This window comes from Dermacentor silvarum, chromosome 2 (assembly GCF_013339745.2).
Source record: "Dermacentor silvarum isolate Dsil-2018 chromosome 2, BIME_Dsil_1.4, whole genome shotgun sequence".
NCBI lineage: Eukaryota > Metazoa > Arthropoda > Arachnida > Ixodida > Ixodidae > Dermacentor > Dermacentor silvarum.
This window is the reverse complement of record NC_051155.1, coordinates 245,596,899-245,622,613: the sequence shown is the minus strand read 5'-3', so window position 1 is coordinate 245,622,613 and position 25,715 is coordinate 245,596,899. Positions and strand designations below refer to the sequence as shown.

The following is a 25,715-nucleotide window of genomic DNA, read 5'->3' as shown; positions in this document are numbered from 1 at the left end:
TTTCAGCATGCAATTCTTTTTGTCTCGTTAAGAAATTTGCCGAGGGCTTCACAAACGTTCATGTGGCTGTAACCCAGTACGGTATCCCTGAAGATTTACCGGAAGAGTCAGATTCAAGCCAAGGTTTCGGAAGGGTTCTTCTAAAAATCTTTCCCTTTAAATAATGAACTGGCGACATCTCAAAAATAAATGTTGCAGAGATTCACTCTAATTGCATAAAGGACACGAAGGTGATATAGCCAGACCCGACCTGTGGTAAAAGTTCAATGGGGGGACTCGGCACCGGAGTCTCGTAATCATTACTTCAATTTTCCTAGTGGACCACAATTTGTTGTTCCAAGGAAAACTGAGATGAAGGAAATTCGATGTTGACAACGATGATATAACGAAGTTATTTGTAGTACTATAATTTCTGAATCGCACCGCAGTGGTGAAAGCTGACGTATGTAAAATGGGGATTACAGGACCATCACGGGATGCTACTGCGAGTGCATCTGCATATTCATTTAAAGGGGCCCTGAACCACTTTTTATCGAAGTGGATAAAGACATCTGAAGTGAAAATAGGCTACTTCAGAAATACTTTGCCGAAAGAAGTACTCGTGCTTTAATGCGCTCAGCAGAAGCGGAGTTATTAGCAATCCGCCTTTTTCACGGCGCTACGGCGCATGCGCCCTGCCCTGGCGGATTAGTCGCGAAACGTTTTGGAAGGGTCGCGCGCGCGGCCGTGCGGCCCCGTCTGGGTGAAACGTCCCCCGAAAAAAAAAAAAAGAAAAAAAATGCGCTCGCACGCGCGCTACTGCAAGTGCAAACTCGTTTTGTGTACCTCGTTGAAACTTCACTGGTAGCTCGACGTCGGTGCGGTACCGAAAACATGCGTAGCGTAAGACTGCAACTCCACTTTTAACAGAAAGCGGTGAGAGCTTCGTCCATACTGCACAGGGAACGTGACGTAGTTGCCGCCTTGCATTGATGGCTGTAATAGTAAATTTATCGATAAACCCCTGCGTCACACTTGGAGACACTTAAAAACACGTTGCTGACGAAGACTTCTTGCAGCGTCGGTCCTCGCTTGCTAGTAGTGGCAGCGTGTGCCCGACTTCACGTACTCGTTCAAGGCGCGGTAACACTCGGTCGATACGAGACCGACAAGACGCGCACGCCTACGATTGGCCGACCATTCAGCACTGTGTCGCTGAGACCATTTTATCATACCAGGCCTACAAGACGTAACCGACGAGCGCGAGTTGTCGTACTGCGACGGGCTTTCTTGTCGACGGCACCGATAAAATCAGCGTGCCGACCATCGTTCGACCGAACCGCGCGCGCGATCGGCCGTCGAACCGCTAACGCGATAGCCGCAACGGCTTCGTTAGTATATATAAATAATCGCGCTCAAAGTCAGTCCAGACATGCCTACGAAGTTGAAATGTACAAGATTCGACCCTCTTAATCCGTGCACATAAGTTTGAGCCAATGTTGATCCTGTTCAGCGAAGGTTAGGCCTGGCGCCGTCGAGTTCGTGCACCCGCATGCCGGCGGACCTGAAGTGAAAAGTAAGCAAGTTAGCACGACGGAAACTGCTTTTATAGTTCTGTTATGGCCTTAGCGATTTGAAATAAACAACTCTTCGCTTCGATCGCCGCGTACACAATAAGCTGCAAGCGGGGACACAGCGCTGTGCCCAACGCCTGTGCCAACACCTGTACGTCACCGTTCCCGTATATAGCTGCCGGTCGCATTCGCAACGTAGATGGGCGGGTCTTTACGTGTTGTCATGCTGACACATTTCTTAATTCCTGAGATGTACTCTTTATCTCTGCGTCAAACCCGAAACAAGAGACGGTGCATTCGGTACAGCAGCATTAACAGCCGCTTCGCTCAGTTATATACCAACGGTGTCAGCGATGGCATCCGCGTTTTTGCAGAACAACACGGCCTTTAAATAAGCGCTTATGCGAGCACGGTTTACTGTAATAGTGCTTTATGACACGCGCAAACTATCGCGAAGTTAAAGAAAAGCGAGAATCAGTAATAAATTAACAGCCCAATAATTGTAACTGGATCACAGCCGCCATTGTTTAAGTGGCTCAGCCGCTCATACTGACTCGTCTCACGATGGAACAACGCGGCTCATATGAGCAGATATGTGTTTTATTCTACGTTTCGACATTGTTTCATATCAGCGCCTTTTTCATATATGCACCTTACCTCCATTTTTTGACGCTAACAACGATCTGTGGCTGTAGATGCCGATCTAAACAAGTGCATCGCTTTGCTAAATCCGACGCAGAAGGCTGCGCACTCGAAAACATCTTATTTATGCGAAACGTCTAAAGAATGTGTAAAAAGAATTACAAAAAAGTGAGGTGCAAGTGTAGGAGTTAGCGCCAACAAACTCCAAAGCAGCCGCTACGGCAGAGGGAACTCAGCGTGCCTTTATCGGCCGCACTGTAAACAAAACAGCTCACTCAGGCCTGCTCACCCTACATATATATAGTTGGTGAGTGCTACATGGCTTCCAGGAACGACATGCTGCCCCCTAGAAGCCATTATAATTATTTGCGATCCACGAAACGCACAACCGATGAGCACTTAACACGGGCGCAGGTTCACAAATCAACCGGCGAAAGCCCCAGCACCCTACCAAAACGTTTCCAGCGGCGCGCAACAGAGGGCAGCACAGGAAAATGAAAAAGGCGGATTAAACAGGGCCTCGCTGTGCTCCCGGGAGTTCCTTCGTCAATGGCTTGCACTGCGAAGGTTAAGGCGGAGTGGAGTGGAGGTGGCCACAACGCTCTGCCTTCTCAATGTCACCGCGGCGCGCAATTCAGATTTCATTTTCGATGTTAACGTAGACGCCATGACTTCCTATTTTGGTGCCTACGACGCGCTAAACGTACGCCAAACACGGTTGTCCACAGCGAGCCGCAGTGCGCTTAGCTAGTGGATTGTGGCGGCCGCGATATGGCCGACCGCACGACCAATATTACTCGCGTATAGGAATGTGCTTTATTACGAAATAAAGCACCCAGAAAAAAGCGAGGATCATGGCTTCTGTTGAAACGACAGCACTTGAGAGAAAGGTGACTCCGTTCGCGAGCTCCATGCACCGCTAAGACAGCATAACTTACATATATTCACAGCAGCGTATGCTACCCGCGGACTATGTTATTTCAGCAAGCCCTAGGGGTGGTTCACGCCCACCTCTATCTCAAATACTACCGTTTCAACAGAAGCCATGATCCTCGCTCTTTTCTGGGTGCTTTATTTCGTAATAAAGCACATTCCTATACGCGGGTGCAGTCAGCTACACCGCGGCCGCCGCGAGGTGCCGCTACGAGTCCACTGACTAAGCGGAGTGCGCTTCACGGAGGACAACCGCGTTTGGCGAACGTTTAGCGCGCCGTAGGCACCCAAATATGAAGTCGTGGCGTCTACGTTAACATCCAAAATGAAATTTGAACTGCGCGCCAGGGTGAAATTTTGAAGGCGGAGCGTTGTGGCTGAATTTTGAAACCATGCAGAGGCCGAATTTTGTATGCAGCTCCACATGAAAACAAAACGCAGCCGAGCTCTATTATCGGGCAAACATACATGCAATAGATCATAATGAGAGCTTGCCGACGCAATCCTGATCGATTGCTGAATACGCAGCATTCCTACTGCGCATGCTCCCTTTGAGGTAATGTGTTCTATATGCGGACTCCAATTAAGCTTTTCGGTGTATGACACCCAAATATTTAAGTGAATTCACCTGCGGGATACTCTCTTGTCGATAAAGAATGGAAATTTGCACAGGAACGCGCTGAGCTAAAATTAGAATGGCGCTTCTTCTGATATTAAGACAGAGATTAATGCCATCAAGCCACCATTCAACGCTACTCATATAGGACTGTAGCGTTTGGTACAATGCATGTACATTTACCGATGCAGTAAAAAATACGATGTCATCGGCGTATACATGCACGCGCACATCCTGTTGCAAAGGAACAATGCACAGTAAAACATTAAACAGCAATGGCGATAGGACTGATCATTGGTGTAGACATTCCCTGTAGTTTAAAAATTCATAAACCCACGCGACAAAATAATTTGGCCGACCCGCATTCTGAAGCGCGTTTATTAGGCCTACATGCTCTACACTGTGATACGCTTTACCGGTATCCAAAGTGACTAAGGTAGCATTTTTTTTCTGACATCGAGCTAGTTGAATTCGACTTTCTAGGTCGACATGGGCACACCAAATCGAGCACTCACGTCTGAAGCCAATTTGGCACAAGCTCAAAATCATGTTCTCTATCGACCAATTATCTATGCGGTCGTGTAAGATTATTTCGATGAGTTTTACTAGGTTCGATGTAGGAAATATTCGTCTAATGTTATCTAAGACGTAGCCAGCTCCTTGCTTTTTTTTTAATAATGGGATTACTTTTGCAACTCCATTCCGGAGGAATCCACGAATTTTTTATACAATGATTTACCACGGTAAGCAATGCCTGAGGCGATTTATTAAAGTATTTATTTGCGTAGTAATGCCATCGGGACCTGGCGCTGAATTGGGCAGCTGGCTTACATTTGTCAGCTCCGAAACTAACTTCTTCAAAGTCTTCACCATGAGAAGGCGGCGTAGCGCGATAGGGCAAAATCGACTTAAAGCGACTTTATACGGAACATTACGGAGACGACGACGACAAAGGAAATGCCCCAGGAATGTCCATATAATTGATATCGCAATAAAATTTATGACCCTAAGGGAACTTCATGTTGTCAAAACTGAAAGCACAATGCCCCCCCCCCCCCCCCTTTCCACCAAGAGCTTTTGTAAGAAACTAAGGTTACTCTGTCATCACAAGTTTCGGTACAGCGAGTTTCCCAGCGTGCTCCTCTCGAAGCGAAACGTTTTCAAATTGCATCAACAGGCTTAGAAGCAAATTTTCTGGAAAAAGCATTAAAAATAAAGCAAATCAAGGGCCACGTGAACCACGACAAATGAAAGCTATGAATCCCGTAGCCAACAGCACAGGTGCTCGCCCTATGCCGCAAGCGAGTATACGGTCGACAGCACCTGAGCAGGTGCCACAAACGACGTCACAGCTGGACCTGCGGCACGTCAGGCGCAAAGTTCTGACTATATTCTGTCCCGGACGTCTATCACCTCCTCGCACCCGTTTCAAAGCGCACGAAACAGAGAACGAATCACCTAACGCCACGTATACGGTATACATTAGGAAAGGAACAAACATCTTTACGTGATGTAGCACACACAATCAACACTTGGTCAGAGAGAGAGAGAGAGAGAAAAAAAAAGCTTGTGACGGAAGGACGCAGCTGCATTACAAAACACACACACACACACACACACACACACACACACACACACACACACACACACACACACACACACACACACACACGCACACGCACACGCACACAATACAAACACAGTGTACTTGCAAGGCGCATAAAACAGACTTTTTTTAACGCGCTTCTACAGACACTCGTACGCTATATTACAGCTGGCATGCAAAAGGTATACAGCCAGACTCGATATTATAGGCTGACTTTTGCGCGACTCATACAACTCACGCGCGGGGGGAACGACGTCGAAGTTCATCGCTCATCCACTGCTTGCTTCGTCCATAGCACTAAACCGCGGACTACATGACATCCGCGGTATACGTGAGCAGGCTCGGGCATGTTGGTTATTAAACATGCCGATTTGTTTGGTAAACAAATGGGCACAGCACTGACGACCGGTGATCATTTGCTTTTTTTTTTTTTTTCAAACCTGTTCAGTCGGCGCCGTTTCTCGTCGTATGTGCGACTTATATAGCACTGAATGTTGCCCGAGAAAGTAGTGCCAGTCAGCTCATCTCTGTTGTGCGTAATCAAACTATATATCCTGACATGAAACCTTACCATATTATGTCCACTCATATAACTGTATCTAACGCACACAGACCTCTTCATAGAATATCGCACGATGTTCCAACTGTTTCATTAATTTTTCTTAAATTCCTTACATTTCGGCTATACGATCGGGGTATGTGACCATTATTGGTCAATCCCCCATAATGGGTACGTGGACACAAAGGTGTACAAAATGCTTAAATGTATTTACATATACATCGTACTTTTCTCTGCACACGCCGTACTTACGCTGTGCATCCGCCACATTTGGCGCTTGCATTTCGGCATAGCTTGTGAACGGTTTGGCGCATAAACATTGCATAAGGAGAAAGTTGTGACCGATGCGATACGTGGCAGATTACACGTTCCACAGGATGAATATAAACGCAATTGTAAGCATTGCACTTAGCTGATTAGCGTTAACTTACCCGCTTCCCTGAAGCTTCGCTTATGCACGCGAAAGGCACCGAAATGTGAAAATACATAACAACGTGCTTTACATGCCGCATTAAAAAGTACTAATGGCTCCTCTGTTCTCGCAAGATAACGCTATCTCGCTAAAGAAGGCTAGCAACCGACGACCCTCATGTCGACGTATAATGCGTACGGAAGAAAACTATGATAAAATTGCGAGAAACATTTTCTTTTTCAGGCAGCGCTCACGTGACCACCTTAACCGCGCTTACAGAAGCCACGTTCCAAGATCCGAGACCTTTTCAGCTCTTAGGAAAAAAAAAAAAAAAAGGGGGGGGGGGGGGGAGAGACATAAAAAGTAAGGATGCTGGCGTGCTTTCTGCCCTGTCGACCTTTCGCTGTTAAATGATACATGCTGGGGTTTTACGAGCCAAAATAGCGATCTGATTATGAAGCACGCCGTAGTGTTCAACGTCTAGTAACGTTGGTAGTGTTAGACTCCGAATTAATTTCGACCACTAGGGTTTCTTTAACGTGTACCCAATGCACGGTACAGGATACCGCGGCGGATTTTTTTCACTTTTCTTCTAGTGTTTATTTGTCCGCTGGAGATGTCTCAGCTAGACGTAGAAGTTTCAACTAGCTCAGCTTTCCGTACCTTCAACCAGGTTCCAAGCGCGCCGACTAGTGCGCGGTGAGCCCGGTGTAAACCTCGGCAACTGCTTAGCCGCTGTTAGACGGCGCTATCTCGCAGCACCCGGTAACACCGCTGCCAGCCACGAAATCTTATCTCAGCTCCCACGGCAATGCGCAGTCTAATTGCTCGACCTACGTTTTTGGCTTTTTGCTCCCCACGGAGGGTCATAAGCGAGGCGCCAGCAAAGGATTGTTGCCACGTTTAAATTAAGGTTCCGCAGTGGCCTTGAATTTCGCATCGCGCGATGAATGAGTGGATTTTGACTAGCCCAAACGCCATTGCACATCAAGGATAATTATAACACGTGCCCACGTATATTTTGCGCCATCGAGCGCAAGTTCGTGCCAACAAACTATAAGATGTTACTTGAGTAAGATTAACTGGTGTAGTAATTAATTATTAATTGATTTTCTGAACTATTCGCAACTAAAACTTGGCTCCAGCGTATGAAATCGCTACTATGGGTGTTGCGTTAAGCTTATCCGGTCTAAATATGAATTTTGAGGTATTAAACTCAACGTAGGAAAATCTATACGATGTGCTCTGTGGAGTAAAGAGCCCCACCACAAAAACGGGGCGGTGAATGGACCTTTTCTGCTGCATCTATTCTCAGGCCATGGAATAAAACATTTTGATTAACCTAAAGATCAGCTTCTTTTAAAGCTGGTTCTTTTCATTCCTTTGCTGTTCGATATATATAATTACATGACTGGCTTCGTCTATCGCGCCTATCCGTACGCTTCCACGTGAATGAGCGCCGAGTGGCGCTTCGCGATCAACCGCGGTAACTTGCAGTGCACGATCAACGGGGCAAAGTGAGACCCACACAGACATATGTCTGTCCCGTTGTCATGCGATGCAAGTTATACGTCGTGAGCCAATTACTTAGCCCGACACTTCATTAAAGCTTCTTTACGAACCCTCCGGGACTTCTCTGACCGTGGCTAGTGGTTGGGTGCTACTGTCTTGCCGGACAGCTCACACTTGGAAAAAAAGAGAGCGAAATTGAATCACGTGTTCGGTGCTGGGACCGAAACTTCGGCTGTCGCTTTCGAGACTTTCGGTTGTCGTTTATTTTTGTCTCCGCTACAGTTTCTTCCCCCTCTCTAAAACCTATTTTGGTGAAACAAGTCCTTCGACCTCCATTGTCCTACAAAGCACCGGTTAGTACATATCTCGCTTAGAACCATACTTGAGAATGGCAGAAGTGCGAGCCAGCTGGTAAAGTCATTGGTGATTTGATAACAACGAAGTGAATCGTAAGAAGTTTAGACACGCAGTCTTTCAAATTTCATTTTTCATATATTTTGCAGAAAGAAGGTCTACAACTGGAGAAAATGGAACGCCAAAGTTCCATACTTTGAATTTCGTGCTCAAACTTGTCAGCATCCGTTCATTAGTGTGAAGTCACCGATCTGAAAGCGTTTTCTCGTATTCGGGCCGTTTTTGCACAGGAAATGTTCTAAAGACTTGCTAGGCTGCGCCTCTAGTTCCTTTACAATGCTACGTAGTCCCCCTTTACCGATAAACTAAAAGCCCCTTAAAAGACACACTAAAGAGAAACACTAAATCAGTTTAGACTGACAAAGTATTATTAGAAAACTTTATCTTCGGTAATTTCGCCATAATGGATTGATTATTAGAAGAGAAAATGAATGTCACAGTTTCATTTTTATAATTTAACTGCTGAAATCTCAGCGCTGGTAGGCCAGCGTGACGTCACAGATGTCAAAGTATTTGTTTCGTATCTGGGCCGTTAAGGCTATGCAGAAACTTTTGAAACATGCTAAGTTCATTATTTGGATATTTTAGAACAGAATGTAGTCCATCCTTACTGATACGAATTAAGCTAAACCCAGCCAGACGCCATCAAAATCCACGAGGTCACGGCGGCGAGCTGGTGCGTGAACTTTACGGCGGCGTCGCCACGCGTCTTTCATTTCTCGCGTACCAAGCATCTTCCCACGTCAACGGTGGCTTTTAAATTACTAATACAGCCCGAAATATTTTTCTATTTAGTGTCATTTTAAAACACTATTCTGCCGCCGCCTCGCCAACGCTCGCGGGCTGTGCACCACGATAGAAAAATTAAACGGGACCGGTGCATGGCGATGAGCCGCAGCGCGATACCAGCCAATCACCAGGCACGGGTGGTCCTGCGCCTAAAGCCTCCACAGCAATGTATCGATAGCGTTGCATTCGCGTTCTACACGAACCTTATGGAACGGGAACCGACAACACCAGAGCAAAGGCGTGCCTACGCTAAATGGCTCCGCCAGACGATGAGAAGCGCTCGTAACTTAAAAATCTAATGCGAGTGGGAGGGAGCGGGGCTAAGGACAGTCCTACGAAGATGGCGCAAGCGACTTTGCGGAACACAATTTTGACAACAGCTTCCAAACTGACTATAAATCAATATAAACGAATCAACCTTGTCAGCAGCGGTGTCGGCAGAGGCGGAAAGAGAGCATCTGACGAGTTATCCGCGCTCTGAGGTGCGAGGCCGTTTTAAGGACAGCTGTTTCCGATATTTTTCTGCGGACAAGACAGCCTAAAAGCTGGGCCAGCTATTCACGTTAGCTTTGTGTACAGCCGCATTACCCGCAGTCTCAGTGAATGCACTTTCAACCTAGGCGGCAGCCGCGATGAATTATGTCAGCGGCGCGCCCGTACGTGCTTTCATTCATGCCTGCCCCAGCAGCGTCAGCAGAAGGACATGCACGGAACGACCATCGACGACGTCCGTATTGGATGCGAACAGGGTGCGAATAGTCAAAGAGTGAATTGCTTTGTCTAAATCGACACATTTTTATTGGATGACTGGAAATTATTTATCAAAAGTTATCCACCTTGTGCGTTCGCTCAGGAACTGGAGCTTCCGCGTAATCGCGGCTCTCCTGAAGCATATATAGAGGTTTAGCGTGTCCGGTATTCCGGATGAGCGGGGGCGTTGGATGGATGGATGAGGCTGAACTATTTAAATCGGGCGGTGGCACACACCACCTAGCCGTGACTATAAACATATTTTGTACTTTGTGAAGGGTGGAATTTCACCCCTGCCTTGATTTTAGCCACCAATCAGATAACCTCCGTTTGGTTATTTCTACCCGCTTAAAGTCTATTTTGCCTCCACTGTCCCTAAACCCCAATGCTTTGAAAAAATCAGCCCCGTTGCTTTGCACTGTAGGGTTAAGCCCTTTACAGAAAAGTATGAGGTGTTCAGCCGTTTCCTCTACCTCTCCACACGCACCGCACAACGTGTCTATACCTTGGTACTTGACTCGGTACATCTTAGTACGCAATACTCCCGTCCTGGCTTCAAACAACAAAGAGCTTCCCCCAGAATTATCATAGATATTGTCTTTGACAATTTCTTGCTTAAAAGTTCTGTATGTTCCCAGTGCTGATTTCGTCTGCATCGCTGTTTTCCAGACCCCTCTCTGTTTCTTTAACCTTTTTTAAACCGCTGTTTCCTGGTTTGCACCCCTCCTGCAGTCCAAATACTTGATTGACAATTTTCTGGTCAGCTTCCTTCATTTTGTGTCAACATTCCTCATGCACAAATAACTGAAAACTCTCCTTGCCCACCGCTTTTCTGCCATTTCTCTCAATCGCTCCTCAAATTCTATCTTGCTGCTGGCTTCCCTGCCCTCGAATGACGTCCATCCCATGTCACCCTGTACCCCCTGATTTGGTGTATTTCCGTGTGCTCCCAAGGCAAGCCTACCTATCCCTCGCTGCTTAACTTCCAACCTTGCTCGAACCTCTGATCTCATGCACAGGACCGCATTACCGAAAGTCAAACTAGGGACCATCACCCCTTTCCAAAACTCTCTCACCACTTCGTACACATATTGTAATTCCACAGTGCCCTATTTTTCATCACAGCTTCATTCCTGCTACCTTTCGTCGTTACATATTTTTCATGTTCCGTTAGGTACTCAGCCCTATTGTTTATCCACACTCCAATATATTTGTACTTATCCACTACCTCCAGTGTTATCTCCTGTATCCTATTCTCACTGCCCTGATTATCGTTAAAAGTCATGACTGCCCCCCCCCCCCCCCGATTTTTCTTTACTAAACTTCAAACCTAAGCTATCTCGATCTTTACCACAGGTGTCCATTAATCCCTGCAAGTCTTCCTTGCTGTCAGCCATAAGTACAATGTCATCCGCGTACATCAGTCCTGGTAATGACTATTTAATCCATTCTCCTTGCTTGAAAAAGGAAAGGTTGAAGCCAAGTCCGCTTCTCTCATTTTTTCTCTAATCCTTGTAAATACAGCATGAACAACAAAGGTGACAGAGGGCACCCATGCCTAAGCCCCTGCTGTATCTCTATAGGCTCAGGATACCTTGTTTTCCCATTTTATAAGCACCTTGTTACTTTTATAGATATCTTTTAAAAGATTACGTAAACCTGCGCGGTGACGCCACCTGGTGGCGCACAGCTCAACCAGACACAGCTATTATAGCAGTAACTGAGTATATATTCTACTTCACGGCTGGTACAAATGTTCGGCGAAGGCGCAATCGTGAACGCCGCTGTCGCAAATTTGCACCAGCAGCAAAGTTCAATATATTAGGCGCTGTGTTTGTCTGGTTGAGCTTTGCGCCACCAGGTGGCATCACCACTCCGACAGCTCTAGGGTGCCTCGATGCCAGCGCCGCCGTTCAGGATGGTGCCATCGTTTGATTGCCCCCGTGCCGCCGCTTTCTCGCTGCGACGCCATCTTGAGTCACAGCGAGCGGTTGCGAGTGCTTGGTGCCGGTGCTTAGTTCGAGACAGTGCTCGCGGATGCTTCGCTGACGCTTCTACTTGCTGGACAGTGTTCAGCCGCATGAATGACAAGCTTGTCAAGTGCATCGAGTCGACATGACGGACTGTTGTGTTCCCAAGTGCACCGGATCGACGCATAAAGGGCTTCGTTGTTTACGCTTCCCCCGGGACCCAGAGCGAAGGAAGAGATGGGAAGCACAAGTAAAGCGGTATCACTCGAAGGCAACGGATAGATCCTACATTTGCGAGGTAAGTGTCAAGAAAGTTTAGACTATCGCACCGTGTTTTTCATTTAAATAAGAAAGTATTCTCTGATCCTCGCTCACGTACCTACGTTCGCTCACGAACTAAGCACTGAACCGATGCTGTCTGAGTAGCCTATGGTTTGCGAGCGCGCGTCGCATAGGCTTTTGCCATTTTGATCGGCGCAGTCTATGCGAGTAGTACCCTTATTTTAAGGACTGGCGAAAATGCTTCGCCGCGAAATAGCCTTACATTAGCTACAAACCGTCATGTAATCCACCTATTTTACTTTTTCACGGGAAGCACACATCGTGTGTCTCTTGTTTCTTTTTTTTCCCCTCAGTTTCTTTTTTCGCTACTGGTTATTTGGAACTAAAGAACGCAGTGCTTCTTCTGGGGAGAGCGGCTGTTGTGTACGTGGCAAGCGAAGCATTGTGATTTTCTCTGATTTCTCAGCAGATATCTTGCGGATCTGAGGTTGTAACGTTATATAGCTGATTTTTTAGACGAATATATTTGAAGCGTGGTGCTCGTAAGCCGATGGTCATTCGTGCTCATTCCCGATCGTCGTGGGTGGTACTGTGACGGTCTTTAAATGCCTGTGCACGGTATGCCCAGGTGTAGTAGCAGTTAAGGGGCATCATGGGACCAAAATGTTTCGGCGCTTTCTGGCATGGTGTCTGTTGTAGCCTGCGCATTTCTTCGAAACGTGTGAAGCGAGGTAATACAGCATTACTTTTGCGAAATTTTATTTTTAAGCACTGTAATGGGTTCTCTGTATTTGCAAGACAACTTTTCATATCAATAATCACTTTTGTTGTTTTACTTGTACTTAGAAACACTTTGAAGAGGACCATGCAGTACGAGGGAAATCGACAGGATGGGCGCCGTCTGTTTAAGTCAACAGCCCTACATCATCATGGACTATATATTTTCGAAGTGAAAAACATTGCTAATCTGTATTTGACTGTCCTAGTTTTATTTACGGTTTTTGTACGCGATATGTATGCAGTGTTGTTTATATTTTCAATGTAGTTATCAGATGTTCTAATGGTTATTTATAAAATGTTCTGTACTCGCCACCGATGTGTTTGACTGATGCAACGTATTCGATGGTAGCTGATGTATTCTGGTTGGATATCTTGATTAATATTACCCGCAGTTGCGTTTTCTTGTTTTCGATTTATATTGTGTGTAATAAGGTTGATGTACTCATTTGAACCCCCCCCCCCCCATGTAATGAATAAATTAAAAAAAAAACTCTCCCTAACCCGAATTGTGTGTGTCGAGCCTACCTTGCGAATTTTTTTTTTATCTCGTCTTTCAACATAACCTTCAGGCGCTACACAGTACATATAATTTTTCATGTACATATCTCTTTCATGATTGACTGTACTAGACATTACTAAGTAAATGTATTTTTTGCATCGTTTGGTTTCTTGTGTGTACTACGCAAGATTGACACAGACAAGTTACGTTACATTTTTCTCTACAGCACTAACTAAACCTTATTTTCACATCGCAGTTATTTTTACACCAGCTTAATCCTGTCATCACACAGTTTTGTGGGCAAAAAAGAAAAGCAAAATTGCGCGTAGATATCGTCAAATAATTGCAATGAACGCGAAGAGCACGCGCAACGCACGGGAAACTAACCGCGTGACGTGTAACCAAAGGAGGCGTGACGTGTAAACCAAAATACAACAACGAAAAAGAAAAACTTCCACACACACAGGGGGTCGCAAACCTTATATACCAAGCATCGAAGCGCAAAAAAAGATAGTGCGTATTTCAAACATACACACGGCATATTAAATGTGATTGAATTAGGCAACTTGGGGCATGTTCCCAGCGCCATACATTTACGTCTTGGACCTTCGACGAGTTAACGGCTATTGGTTATAAAGACGTGCAGATACGATACCGATAAAAAAATCCCCATCAAGGCAAAGCACTTGGAAGTGCGCCGCGAGTAACATTATGAACGCAAGCGTAGCTGAGTCTGAGCTCATGTGATTCAATATGGCGGCGCCAGCGGGGTTGTCTCCACCCTGAACGGCGGCGCTGGGCATCGAGGCACCCTAGACAGCTCACGCCCTCGCGCATCCGGCAAACCACCCACGCTTGCCGTTTTACCGGACACGCTAAAACGAGCAGTTCTAGCCAGCGTCGGCATGACTCCAACGAGTGTTGCTATTCCTTATATTCGAACAGAAACAATTATTTGACAATTTCAAATATTTGCACACCCCTAAAATAAGTTAAAAGGAAACATGCAGATCGAACGCACATACATGGTAGAATGTGTGTAAAGCAATCGACGCGTTAGTGAAGTGGTTAATTAAATGGTCCACAAGCAAATGGTGTGCACAACTGTGTTTATTTTCGTCCTATGCAACGTGTAACCTCAGGAACACTATAGTGTTAATGCAGTAGACCATTCACAAGCTATGACGAAATGCAAACGCCAAATCAGGCGGATGCACACTGAGACGTCGACGCTGCAATGCCACGAAGCCGATGTGCGACGCACGTCGAGGCAAGAACGATGGTGAGATATGGCACAGCAAATAGTGACAAGAAACACATCGCTTTTATACAGCTTTAAGAACTTGTCTGTACTGACTTGCTCGCAGACAGTATTCCTTTTGCTTCTTTTGCCCATCAGACGACTTCCATTGGAAGGTTCGGGGACCAGCGTGCAAAACCGCTTTCGCGAAGAGAATATGGTTTTCGTATAACTTAACATTCGTAAGATCATAAAACGAACTATAATTCGTAAACTTTACGCAAAATTCGGGAGACTTGGAAGGTATACGCATTTCGTTACAACAGTCACTTCCTCCTGTTCTGTTGGTTTCTGATAGACTGTCCCGTCGACTGGTAGATCCCGATATTAGAGGAAGCTATTGTAGATCAACTAGAACAAACACAAAGAAACAGAAGACCCGACACCTAGGGCGCTACATTATTTTGTACGTTTTCTCGTGGTTTTCTAGGAGACTAATAAATCAGTTGTGCGTGTAGCGCTCGTGGTATTTGTTTTACTTGCGCTACAATGGCTTCCTTAATTAGCGAGGGCGCGGCTTCACGCGAGCCAATGGCGATAAGGATGGATAAATTGAAAAAGCACAGCCCCCGAACAACCTTTTAGCTGACCTGGAGGACCATACATACACTCTAAAGCTGCAAACGTGTTGAAGAGCATGCAATGACATGCTTGCTTCAACGTCGTGATTACGACGATGATATGGTGCTATTCCCTTTGTAGCGGGCGGGTATGGATCTCAAACTCTAGCAATAATACGTTATTATTGCGATTGCAATTATATGGACACTCCATGCAAAGCGCGCCTAATGCCAGAGTCGTTAAATTTTATTGCGATAGCAATTATATGGACACTCCAAAGCGGATTTCTGCCGTCGGCGTCAGTCGTCGCGCTCCGGACGCTGTATGTACGAGTGAAAGGGCGCGAGGGACACTGCGCTTTCACGGGGAGCGAACGCACGTCGGAGAGCAAACGCGCGTTCTGCGCCGTGCTCCCTGAAGGGCTGCAGAATTAAGCGTCTCTTTCCTCCTCTACAATCACAAACGCGATTTCTCCCGTCGCGCGAAAGGCCGTGGGGGGACGGGAGGGAGGGAGGGTAGGCGACGTTTAGCTGCGGCACCAAATGCGTATTTATATAAACACGTTGCGAGGCGAAAACGTGGGTAAGATTTCCAACGCTGCTCGACGAGTGTCCCATTCTGATCTCGTCAAAAACTTTGAGCCGCCCCCAGAGGCACCGGCAACAGTTCTGCGCGTTGCTGGTGCTGCTGCATGTCCAAGTTAACACAGATGATAAAACTACTATCCTTACTCCATATAGCTCTCTACTAATGTGCTATCGCAATTGATGCTTCGCCTTTAGGGTGAAACTGCGACATTAAAAAAAAAAAAATTCAGTAGCACTACGGTTGATCCTCGCACGGGGCATTGGGATTCACACTTCCTGGCTACACCGCACCGTTCGATGCCACTAGAAACGATCGCCTTGCGTAAATATCCAACGTAGTCCCGAGCGAGTGTGTCGACAGTAGGGCACGCTATCAGCTCCGCCAAAAGGCGGCCATCTTCTGCAGAGTTCTACAGAGACGCTGCTCCCCCTTACAAGTGAGAGCCGGAGAACTACGATTCACGTTTGTGCAGCCGGGGACTACAAAAAGCCGTAAATTGTCCGTGGCAGACTGGGTGCTCGAAACTTTACTCCAGAGGCGTTTGTGTTACCTCGGAATTGGGAGTTCCACATGAGAGGCATTCGTGACAAGTCCTCTCCGAGAGTACACGAGGCAAAACTTACAATGCTGGCCAAACCAGCGCGCTGTTTTTTGTTAGAATGACACGCAGCCGACAGCGAATTAAGAAGGCTACTAAAAAAGCTCCGATTCGCTTCTGGCAAAAGAAAGGCGAAGCGCTAAAGGGCGGCACTTCCAGGTCACTACAACCCTATATAAAAAGAGAAAGCTACGTGCCAAGTTGCTGGCTCAGTAGCGGTGTATCACTCGCATTTTCAGTTTCACTGTTTCAATGAGCTGTCCGGACAGGTGCGTCCTTTTCCAACACTCGTAGGTCACGCCAACACTACCGCATAACCAGAGCGTCGAATGAACGGCGCCGAGTGGTTTCGCATGTTATCACGCAACAGGCACAGGGCCTTCGCCAAAGCCGTCGCACAGAGCTGGTCGATGGAAATGAGATGTAACACTGTCCAGTTGAGTCGTAGTATCATGCTTCGTTGCTTATCCTTTGCCACTCCACAACGATGACCGTTCGAAATTGCAGCATCTGTCGGCCATCCGCCACCACTGCAACAATCACGTTTTCAGGCTTACAGGGAAACCTTGCCCTCTTCGTTCTGCTTGTGTCCCGTGTTTGCACGCCCTGCCCTTTCAGCACCGTGAATCCTTACCTACCCGCTCAGAAATAGCGCTATGCCGTTCTTGGAGTTAAGATCAAGTAGGTGCACGCTGCCCTCAGTCCCGTTTTAGCGGCGTTCTCAAGTCACGACACCGTTCTCCTATGCAGCTAGCTACAGTTAGTCGGAGCGTAAGATCAGGCTGTGACTCTCAAGACATGCTGTATTCAGCAGGAGTTTATTGGCAAAAGCGAGATGATGCTCATGCTGTTACAAAGTAAGTATGTTTCTCGATGGCTACAGTGCGCTGGCGCAACACATTAGAGTTGAGCAAACGGTTGAGCGTGCCAGCTCGCCCGCAGAACCATGCTACGGGAATTTAACGATCGCTCGCCGCTGCTGCTGTACTAACCAAACGGCAGCGTGGCCGAGCACGACGCCGATACCACGAGTGGCAAGTCTTCGTGGAAGGTAATCCGCGTTTCGTTGAGAAAGACACGTGGCGCATTGTTTGCCACCGTGCTTAGCCCCATGGAAGCCGACCAGCAGCTCACAACGGCCCACCGGTAGGGTGCTCTACCAACTGCAAACCACAGCACCTAATCTCTGAGGGAACTACGCATATCTTTATTCTACAATTTTAATGTACTAACTAAGCTGCACTGCTGCAATAGGACCACCGATCAGACGATGCCATAGTATCACTAAAGTCCGATGCTGCGTGTGATACTAGACTAAGTCACGACACCTTTATCGTAGGGGCATGAGCAAGTAACATAACGCGCAGACTATGCAAAACGGAACAAAATACGTACAGTCGCTACGCTAAGCTCACACCGATGCTAACGCAAGGAAGGTTCAAATATGGCATAAAATATTTCGTGGCAGTGCAATGAATTGCTGGAAATAAACTGCGCTGGTATTCACAACGAATTAGTCAGTGGAGACGGCCACTCATTCTCCGCCCTTCTTCGCTGCAGACATCCAGCTGTTCATGCAACCCAATCCCGTTTTGCCGAAGATGCAGCGACGATCAGTCAGCATTTACAACCACCGGCGTGCAATAGATTCTGCGCCGGTTCTACAAAGCCTTTGCACAGCTTCCAACACAGCCACCCACCCCAAATAAAAAATAACAATCTTTATCTTTGAAGAGTCTCGCATTTAAATACGCCTTAATTTAATTCGGCTTAAAACTGCAATGCACATCCGTTCGCCGAGAAACACCGGCCAGTAGATATTGGCCCCGCGAAAAATGATCAACGAGCGCTCTTTCTATAACACCAAATAGACATGCAAAATGATGCGGAAATATCCAAAAACTTACATTTCTTCAGAACTTTCGTCCAGATGTCCACAATCTTTCTGTGATGCGCTCGGTGATGGATGATCCATAGCGAAAGTGTCTGCACACTGTCCTGCGTGTTGGTCACAGAGGTCAACTTCTTCACAAGGTTCGACTCATTTATCGACATGATGCTTGCTGTAATCTACTGATCTTCAGTTCTCGTAGCCGCGGAGAGGAACGGTATCAAGGCATCACAACACTCGGCAGATTCACGGTGGGAACCAATGTTCTGAGCAAGTCGCACCTCGGAAGCGGGAAGTACGCCACTGTTGCGAGCACAGCCGTCCCAACGAAGGCGCGACGGTCGGTGGCTGACACTTCGTGCCAGAAACTTTTCGCTTCTTCGTTGTCGTCTCGTTCGTGGGCTGCTGCGACGATGTTTTCAAGTGAGCCGTGCACGGACCACTTAGCGTCTGCTAAGCCTAAGCGCAATCGCGGGGCTGCGAGGCCCCAGCGCTACTCGAACATCGTACGTTAAGAGCGGTGGGCACTTGGCTCTGTCTGCAGCTTCAGTACACCGGCAGATGGTCCGCGCTGTCCAAATCAGAGTAGCTCAGCAAAATTTCGTTTCACTCTGCGCACAAACCGTAGGTAAACAAAATGTTCGAGCTTGTTGTCGCGCTCCCAAATCCCGACGAAAACATTGCCACCATTTTGAAACTGGCAACTGAGCTTGAATGTAGCCGTATGGCGGCGCATCGGCTTGCGCCAAAATTACAAATAATATATAATTGTCACAAAACAGCTGTAAATTAGCAGCAAAATTCAGTAATTTGTAACTTTACTGGTATATAATTTTCATTAGAACAAATTAAGTATAAATTTTTTTTTTGCCGTCAGTGGTCATCAGATGGCTTGGTCGGCTTGGTTTCCTGGCTACGGCCGTTGTCGGCGAAAGAAGCTAAAGCTGCAAGCAACGTTGGGCCTTTCCTCCCTCGGAGCCTCGCAAAATGGTTCGTATTGCATGATCACTTCGTTGTAATCCTGTTTAATCTAAATGTTCAAAAGGCGAAAATAGCGCTAACACGATCGAATAGCTTCTAGACATACATATTGAGTCATCGAAGCTGTTGGTTTTGAAACACGTTCGGTATTGCTAGCTTATTTTTGAAAGCATGGTGAGCCTTTGGCAGACGCTCTAGCAGTTTGGTTTTTGCCTGCACCGTTGTATTGCAAGCCTGTATTGACTCGCAAATGACTTTCTTTACAGGGTCGCGTTAGGACGAAGACCGTGAAAAAGGCATCGCGCCTCATCATCGAGAAATACTATACAAAGCTCACCCTCGACTTCCACACCAACAAGCGGATCTGCGAGGAGATCGCCCAGATTCCCAGCAAAAAGTTAAAAAACAAGATTGCTGGGTAAGTGATTTCCTCTTGATGCTCTAGTACACTGTGATCGGTTGAAACGGCTGTGCTTGGACTTGCACTCGGCAGTGTTTGTACTGGGAACAATGCAAGAGGTACTGCTGTTATATCGGTGTCAGTAGTGCACGGTCTCGGTAGTGGTGGCGACGAATCGTTGCGACGTAAATACTGACGCCCAGATGATCTTGAGCAGTTTTGTCTGCCGTAAGTTTTAATAGGTAAGGTTGTTTTTTGCAGGTTTCCTCAGATGATCATAATGGTTAGATCTATGTTTCGCTTCTGCGCGCGCTTCTTTCTCGTCTAAATTCAGTGCATGTAAACGTTCGCAACAGTAATACCGGTCTCACTACAGGTTTGTGACTCACCTGATGAAGCGCATTCAGCGTGGGCCTGTGCGCGGCATCTCCATCAAGCTTCAGGAAGAAGAGAGGGAGCGGAGGGACAACTATGTGCCCGAGGTATGTTACGTCTATTGCTTCGTTGCGTTTGTTTAAACCGTTCTTCACCATGGCTACCCTGCAAGTCAACATGCTTTGCTTGTATGTGGAATCGACTACTTAAGTCAACTGTTCGCATGCCAAAGAGCTCTTTTCCTACTCGCCTATGCTAAGTACGAAGTGGATGCGCCTATATGTCTCCAGTCCATTTAACTGTTGTGGAACTGCCAAGGATAGGTTGTGCTAATTTCAGCAAAGTTGCACACGAGTGGAGTACTGCCAGTGCAGTGAGAAGTGGTACCTTATTCCGCTTGCTTCGAGTTAACTTCAGCCTGTCTTGTGCACCCTGTGAACTTTTCTGTAATATGGCATCCTGTCTGTACCTTCCACTGTTTTGCAGAAGTTGACACATCGTAAGCCCATAGAAGCAGAGCGTGTTACTTGTAGGATAAGTGCATGTGATTTATTTGTACACCACACTATAATGTTATTACTGCATTGTGGCAGTCGTCAAAACTTGCCATATTGATGTATTATGTGGTACTGCATAATTATGTGCTCTCTGTGGACTTCTGTTAGTGCAGTCTTTTTTGATATTAGCATGCCTGAGAGCGGATCATAGCTATGGCTATGAAGTGTTGCAAATTGATTAACATGTTTGTACATTCTCGGAAGCTGGAACTGGTGTCAGCACATTGAAAAGAAACACGCACATTTTTAAACATGTTCTAAGCAGGATTATCTGCTACCCCAGCAGCTGGTTTACATTGTTCACAAAAGCCCCATAGACTGTGAGGAATGCTTGTTTCAAACAGATGCCAATATTTTAAGTGCATTATTTCACTTTCATCTGTATATCATCATCATCATCTTCGTGGGCTCTGTCACCTGGCTGAATGAAAGCGTTCAATCTGCCTCAGTTTCTATATGTACAGCATGATTAACCTGCCTTTTATAGGCTGGCAGATGCAGGCTCTGTATCAGCACTGAAGGTTTGGTGAAGTGCTTCAGTTACTAGTAGCTATAATGTCTGACAAGATTCCTGTAATTATTGACAATGCATTGTGCCTGAAGAAAGCTCACTTGTAGTGTCTAAATATTACTGCACTACACACAATCTTGCATATTTATCCTGGCAGCCCAGTAGCAATGCAACAGATTTTTAAAAGCTGGAACAGATTTTTACCCCCATATTCACAAATGCGCTTTAACTTGAAGCTCATGCTTTACTTGATTTTGACGTGTTCATGACAGGTGTTGTTTTGGCCTAGGTCAATCATGGGCTTCAAGTTGGGCCTCATTTCTGAATGCAGGGGCTAACCTAGTATTGCATCAGTGCTTGCTGAGCTTCTACTGTAGAAATGGAGAAACTGCTGCCATCTAATCATTGACCGAGTGGATCTGCTCCTTGCCACTGTTTGTGGTTTTTCTTTATGGCAAACAAAGTCTGAAATTATTGGCAGTAAGACTTCACGAATTAGCGTCAAGGCCAGTCTACTAGTAGGGCCGTAGATAGAAGTGCTTTTTCATTTGTAATGAACAAACCTTGGGATTGCCAACACCATTGGTATGCTTTTGACTGGTTCCTACTGCAGTTCAACTTGGGAATGCAACAATGCAGAACCCGTACGAAATTTCAGGCAGAGAAAGTCCACCCAAGCTAAATGTTTAGCATTGCTTCTGTTGTAAACATAGCAGACGCACAATGCACCAGCAACTGACACTAATGAAAGCATTTGCACTTCCGGGGTGATGGCGAAAATGCCTCTCAGCGCCTTGAGCTGCAGTGCGGCACTCTAAAAAAAATGGGCTAGTATGTTCCAAGCACTCTGGCTGCCATGCCACGGTGGCCACATTTTGATTAAAGCGTTGTTGCAACGCAAGAATGGTCATTTATTGTGCTATCAGTCCACATTAAAAAAAAAAAGAAAAATTACCAGGACTACAGTGTGTCTCAAAACTCCTGTGTTGCTTTAGGACCGTGACTCCTATTAATCAATTGCCTGTGAAATCTGTTACACAAGACGCCTTTGTAAGCAATAATACTCTTCTCATTTTACGCAGATTTCTGCCCTGGAGCAAGACGTCATTGAGGTGGATGGTGACACCATGGAGATGATGAAGGCATTGGTGAGTGCATGGGTTTACTTTGAAGAAGCCTGTACCGACTAAGTACGTAACATGGCATGACCTTTAGATGAAGGTAATATTTTAACATGTCCACCTTTCAAAGCTCAATAAATGGAATAGTACTATTAGGTGGGCCACATGAAGTGGCACTTTACTGGGAATGTGAGGTTTGCTTGAAAAGTTTGCCACTGCAGACTAAATCACACCTTCAGGAAAGTTCGTCGATGGGAGATTGAAACACAAGCAGCACTTGCAGAGCTTGATAAAGGACAGTGTATAAAGCCAATACAGTCAAACCTTGATATAATGAACCTCGATTTATCGAAATTTGCGATGTAACAAACTATATTTTCCCATCTCAGTTCTATTGAATTAACAAAACCTCATTATAACAAAATTCTCGATATAACGAAATTTTTCGCGGCAAGTACAACTTTGGTATATTGAGGTTTGAATAATGACAATGCCCAAGAAATTGTGTTAAGGAAACAAGGCACACATAAAAGCCCAACTGATATTTCAAGTGCTTCAGAATGGGCCACTCTTATTGAGAACAAAACTTTTTTTAAGTGGCATAGTGACAGACATTCTATAATGCCACTACCATTATAGAAAGTGCCCCGAATGATGTCTTGGTTGAAACTACTTGAGTTGTCGCTTGGCACTCACCTTGGACACTACATAAATCAATTCTATAAAAATCCACTAGATGAAGTAAGTTTCATGGCAGATTAAAAATCCCCACCCTACTCAGAGTAGCCATAAGCCACAAAGAAAACTTTTTCAGTATTTCAGAAAGCTTCACACATTTGAAGAGGAGTTTGTCCTGGTTGGGTTTGGGAATCTTACCCGGTACCAGCCCTTTCCAGGGCAGTACCTTGGAAAGGGACTGGAAAATTAGCTCAGGCTGTACCGCCTGAGCTAATGAGGAGGCTAGAAGATTGCAAAGCAAGGGTGATTAACCTGTAACGAAGTGCAGGGACTGAATATCGTTGATCAGGCTTGTGAGAAAATTTAGTTGTCGTGTTACTTCATAGACTTGAAATATATAAAGAAACGTGTGTTTTAGTGGCACAGAAAATATTTAATTCAAGAAGCCCAATTTCGGCTTGCTCGCACTTGTTGGCAAGCAGTGATGTGATGAGACTTTTGCATTCTGTAGTCGTGAACCATCACGTCGTCATCAGCATGCACTCCAACAAATGGAACGGCGTCCATTACCTAAGGTGTTGCTGGAATGAGCACATACCTTGTGGCGGCATCTTCATTGTGAGATGATGAAGTGGAAATGTCTTGGTAATATTGTAAACACTGTTGCTTCTAGCTTAGCATTTAAAATGCGTCTCTTGAATGAGCTTTTGTGATGAAAGTGGGGCATTGTCATTAACTATGGGTCACCGTCTTGTGATGGCTCTGGCAGTCGGCTGTTGCCAACACCATTTTGGAAGGTGTTATGAGGCAGTGGATGTTTGCATTTTATTTGATTTTTAACGTTTTATTATTAGCACCAGGACTTGCAAGAGAGGCTCTCAAGTATAAATTTTTCTTCATTTGGGAGGTAGCAGTATCCAGGCTTGCACTACGAAATGTGCCTTTCGCACACTTTGTTGTAAATTTAATTGAACAGGTATTTGTTACACAGGGATTCATTATAATGTGGAGTTTGTGGAGCCAAGGAGTCTTTTAGCAGATACAGAAAGGAATAGTAGTCCGAGAGCCTGCCATATATGGAATGGTATTTGTGTGAAATTTCAAATGTGAGCTCCCATTTTGTTTGATTGAATTTTGATTTTATACAAGCTTTTGCTCAACTTTCTGCAAAATTATGCGAGTTTTTTGGCTTTCTCTAAACAATTGCATCAGTGACTTCTGCATCAGTCAGGAAATCGAATACGACCAACCTTATTGCTCTATCTTATAACGAGAGTTGTGAAACTTTATGACATGCAGAAATGTTTTTCTGGGTTTCAACTTTGAAGTCATGGTGGAAAGACGTTCACCATGACCCAAAACCAGCTAGCCATTAATGGCTTCTTTGAGGGCTAAAGGAAAATACTATGAGAGTTAGATAACGTTGGTAGTGTAGAAAATTGCCACCGAAGCTCCAGCTGCTGCTTCTCAATTTGAATTGCCCGCTCCAAAATGGACGAGTTAATGCAATTCCCACGTGACCTCTCTCTTAGCTGCTTTCTGTGAATCGGCAGGCATCAGAGTTAGTGCATTTTAAAAGGTATGCAACACTTTGCTGCTGACAACTAACTACAGCTTTCGTGGCAGAGCACTGCACGCTGTGGAATGGAATTGTTACTGTTCACCAAGCTTAATATACGAATACGGCCGTCCGAAACTAGAACTTGATGCTGTGCTTTACTGCATATCTCTCTTATTGTCACATTTTGTGTGACTTACTTTTCACCTCTAACATGTAGTCGAATAATTAAAATAGCCAATGTTGACATCACATGAGAGATGGGGAAACTGATTTCCCATTTTCTCACTTACAAAAGCTCTTTTCTTGCAACCTAGCTCTACTTAATATATATATATTTTTTAGTGTCCCTTTAAATCTTTGACATCTGGTAATGGTAATTCATGCGGACTCAAAAAGGCAGCCATGCCCGAACATAAGTACTTTTCAGTTTGACAATTCACTTTCTCGTGACCCACCAGGGTCAGTTGAACATTTTGATATTGTGTGCCTTCAATGTTCTCACACTGCCATAATTGGCAAAGCAGTTTGCTTCCCTCACCCCAAAGAAATGTAGGCCTACTTATGCAGTGCTGTTTTTGTCTTTGCAGGACATGGCTGGCATCTCTGGCCTGCAGACGACGCCTCTGGGACCTTTCCGCGGTGGACAGCGCAACTGAGTTCATGAGAATAAAACTGTAAAAAGAAGCAAAGTTGTCTCATGGCTGCCAAACGTTCGGATATTCCAGCACAAATGACGCCAGACTACTGTACTTAGTGAAGGCCAACTGCAACAAAACTTAAGAGCGTAATGTACAGCCTCCCGCATATTTAGCTCCTTTAAGTGACGAGACGCAAAAGTCATCTAATGCGATGTTCCCTTGAGGACGACCATATTCTAGTGTTCTCGCACGATATAGCTAAAAATGCGGGAGGCTGTACGTATAGCTTACGTGCCAGCCTCAAGACTTTCAAATTCGTAAACTCGCGAGCGGGGGGGGGGGGGGGGGGGATTTTGTCGAGGTGCACGATTTCAAACACACTTGGAAGTATTGATAGTCTAGTACTGACGAGGCTTTGAGCACGCCATCACACTTCGCAGCCGCAACGGCTACGAAACACTGGAGTGCCGGAGTTGCACTGCGCCCGATGCAGCAGCACGTCGCACAAAAAAAAAAAAAAAAAAAAAAAAAAAAAAGCGAGGCCCACAAAACGGGTCGTACTCGCGAATAAAGCCTAGCGAAGGTGACAGGCACGATGCCAAGCCACAGCCTCCCATACAGAAACTGCCTGCCGCATA

General features: G+C 45.8%; 2 protein-coding genes across 4 annotated transcripts in view; one reads left to right on the top strand and one right to left on the bottom strand.

The window, feature by feature from the left end:
• LOC119443030 (regulation of nuclear pre-mRNA domain-containing protein 2-like) overlaps positions 1-18,969 on the bottom strand; it is a 60,974-nt gene extending 42,005 nt beyond the window's left edge. The window contains exon 1 of one of the 2 annotated variants that reach the window (XM_049662550.1): positions 18,272-18,969. In XM_049662550.1, coding sequence (XP_049518507.1) covers positions 18,272-18,419 — 148 coding nt within the window. In that variant the 5' untranslated portion in view covers positions 18,420-18,969. The remainder of the gene's footprint in view (positions 1-18,271) is intronic. The other variant, XM_049662551.1, reaches the window with a different exon arrangement.
• Positions 18,970-19,141: 172 nt separating this feature from the next.
• LOC119443031 (40S ribosomal protein S17) lies at positions 19,142-25,128 on the top strand. Of its 2 annotated transcripts, none has more exons than XM_037708156.2 (5): positions 19,142-19,245; positions 19,503-19,654; positions 20,013-20,118; positions 22,162-22,227; positions 25,027-25,128. In XM_037708156.2, the coding sequence occupies exons 1-5, from the start codon at positions 19,243-19,245 to the stop codon at positions 25,093-25,095; spliced, it is 396 nt and encodes a 131-aa protein (XP_037564084.1). In that variant the 5' UTR covers positions 19,142-19,242; the 3' UTR covers positions 25,096-25,128. The 2 variants fall into 2 exon arrangements, with proteins under 2 accessions (XP_037564084.1, XP_037564085.1); XM_037708157.2 differs by lacking the exon at positions 19,142-19,245 and adding an exon at positions 19,282-19,410.
• The last annotated feature ends 587 nt before the right edge of the window (positions 25,129-25,715 follow it).